We start from the raw sequence: 2,763 nt of genomic DNA on the forward strand, positions 1-2,763 counted from the left end.
ACACAATTCACAGCACTCACCATAGCACACACCCTCCCCAATGTGTGTTATTCATGCAGACTCAGTAATGCCAACTACAAAAGTTATCTCAGTGAGAGGGGGTTGTGCAGGATGGTCTGGTTCTTGTTTCGTGATGTGCTGGAGTGCTCTGTTGTCTCTGGAGGGGAAGGCAAGGTCTACAGATGCACAAAGGGAGGTCAGTAAAGTCATCTGTGTAACTAAAAAAGAAAAACGTTTTGCTAAAGAACTACCAGACTAATCAGAAAGCCGAGGTGGTTTCAAACAGACTTGCTGGCTTCTGTGGCTTGGGAAAGTTCTAGTCCTTCACTCCTCAAGGCCAGTGGTCTACATATTGCAAAGAAAGTAAATTAGTTCTGTTACAGATCAAGGACCTTAGGTTAGCAAGTAAGGAGTGTGCTAACTTGAAGCAAGGGAACCCTTAAGACCCGCTGGAGTGCTGTTCCACACATAGCTCCCTTTGGAGCTGGGCATTATTGTCTCAGTTTGCCCTTGAAGAGACTAAGGCAAAGAGAGGTTAAGTAACTGCCTGAGTACATATAGCTAATCAGTAGGAGAGCTGAGACTCAAACCTAGGCATCATGGTATTAAAGCTATCGGACTGGTCATCCTCTAAGTAGTGGTGTGAGTGAAACATTCAGAGGGAAGAACTGAATGTAGATCAGATGTCATTGCTTATCTTTTGTTTTTCCAGGTCTCTTTGCAAGGAAATAGCTGCAATCAACGGTAGTCCTGTTACACCTTCATCATGTTTCTCTTGACCAGAAATGCACTAAATAGGTTCAAGATTCGAAGCATTCAACAAATTAGGTCAAGACAGAGCCACGAAAATCATTCAGAAGATTTCCATGACAAATACGGTAACACTGTACTAGCCAGTGGGACCGCTTTCTGTGTTTTTGCATGGGTGTTTATAGCCACACAGATCGGAATAGAATGGAACCTATCTCCTGTCGGCAGAGTCACTCCAAAAGAGTGGAATGATGAGGAACCATCAAAGTTACTGTAATACAAAATTGTTTCAAAATCAGCTTGTCATTTAAGCACTCTGCTGCTCATTAAAATATAGCATAGTTGAAGAAATAAAATACATTTGAAACCTTTAGAAAGTTGTTTGGTTAAGCAACTGCCTTTGTCTCAAGTCATGATCCCAGAGTCCTGGGATCGAGTCCCAAATCGGGCTCCCGGCTCAGAGGGGAGCCTGCTTCTCCCTCCTACCCTCTCCCTTCCCATGCTGTTTCTCTCTCTCTCTCTAATAAATAAATAAAATCTTTAAAAAAAAAAAAAGTTGTTGAAAATACTCATTATAGTGCCTAGAAGCAAGACAGTAGCAATGGGTACAGGTTATAGAAGATTATGAATAATAAATATTTGAAAGTGTAGTTAATAATGCATGTATTTTCTGGCTTAATGATTTACACTAGGTATCCCATAGTGGGTATACACACATATGTACTTTACAAATTAATTTAATTGTTTGGCAAATTCTGTTGAATCTTTCCTTAAAACATATTCATGATAAAAAAGAAACATATTCATAATCTGACTATTTTTCACATCCTTAATCTTTCCCGCCATGATCTGAATCATCATACTCTCGCTGGGGTTATTATAAAAACTTTCTCACCAGTCTCCTTCTTCAACACATGATGTGCCCCCCAAACCTTCATCCTCTACCCCACCACACACAACTTTTTTTAACACAGAAGCCAGGATGATCATTTTACTTTATTTTATTTATTTATTTATTTATTTGACAGAGAGAGAGAGCCAGAGAGCACAAGGTGGGAGAATGGCAGAGGGAGAAGGAGAAGCAGGCTCCTTGTTGATCAGAGAGCCTGATGTGGGGCTCAGTCCCAGGATCCTGGAATCATGACCTGAGCCAAAGTCAGATGCTTAACTGACTGAGCCACCCAGGCGCCCCCCGAATGATTATTTTAAAACATTAGTGATATCACTCCTCTTTTCAAAACACAGTGACTCCACATTTCACTCCAGAGTTAAAGCCAAAGTCCTTAGAAAAGTACACAGGCCCCTAGATGGTCAGTTTTACTCCTGTATCAGGACATTTCCGTTTGCTCTTTTCTCTGCTTGGAATATACTTCCTCCAGATCTTGTATGACTCATTTCATCATACTTTTCAGGGTTTTGTTCATATGTCATATTTTCAGAGGAGGCCTCTGACTACCCTTTTTAAAATTGCAGCCCCTCCTTAGTTCGGGCTTTGTCTGTCCTGCTTCCTTGCTTTATTTTTCCCCATAGCAATTATCATCATCTGACATAAGATATATTTTGTTTATTGTCTGTGTGCAAAGCTCCATAAAAGCATAGTTTGGAAACTGGGTTTTTTGTGACTTTATCCCTGTAACAGGACTGATGGATTAGACCTTCAGTAATTATTGGTTGAATTAATGAATATTAGTTTACAAATAATGAATTTGTTTACGACTGTGGGTTTGCAATGATTATTGGAGAGTATATTGGTTATCTATTGCTATTTTATAAATTGCCCTAAAACTCAGTGGCTTAAAACAATAAACATTTATTATCTCATGGTTTCTGTGGGTCAGGAATCTCAGCTGGATATCTCTGGCTCAGGGTCTCTCACTTCTGTAATCTGAGTGTCAGGGCGATAATCGTTTCAAGGTATAACTAGAATAGGATCTATATCCAAGCACATATGACTGTTGACTGGCCTTAGGACCTCACTGAATATTGGCTGAAGATACCAGTTCCTTTTGTGTA

General features: G+C 40.0%; 1 protein-coding gene across 1 annotated transcript; it reads left to right on the forward strand.

Annotated features, from left to right (window-relative positions):
- The first annotated feature begins 766 nt into the window (after positions 1-766).
- COX7B2 (cytochrome c oxidase subunit 7B2) lies at positions 767-1,027 on the forward strand. Its single transcript, XM_028092539.1, has one exon. It carries the CDS (start codon positions 767-769, stop codon positions 1,025-1,027), a length of 261 nt encoding a protein of 86 aa, XP_027948340.1.
- The last annotated feature ends 1,736 nt before the right edge of the window (positions 1,028-2,763 follow it).

Source organism: Eumetopias jubatus, unplaced genomic scaffold (genome assembly GCF_037043125.1).
Source record: "Eumetopias jubatus isolate StellerSeaLion01/CBP00866 unplaced genomic scaffold, mEumJub1_p1.0 scaffold_2, whole genome shotgun sequence".
Taxonomy (NCBI): Eukaryota; Metazoa; Chordata; class Mammalia; order Carnivora; family Otariidae; genus Eumetopias; species Eumetopias jubatus.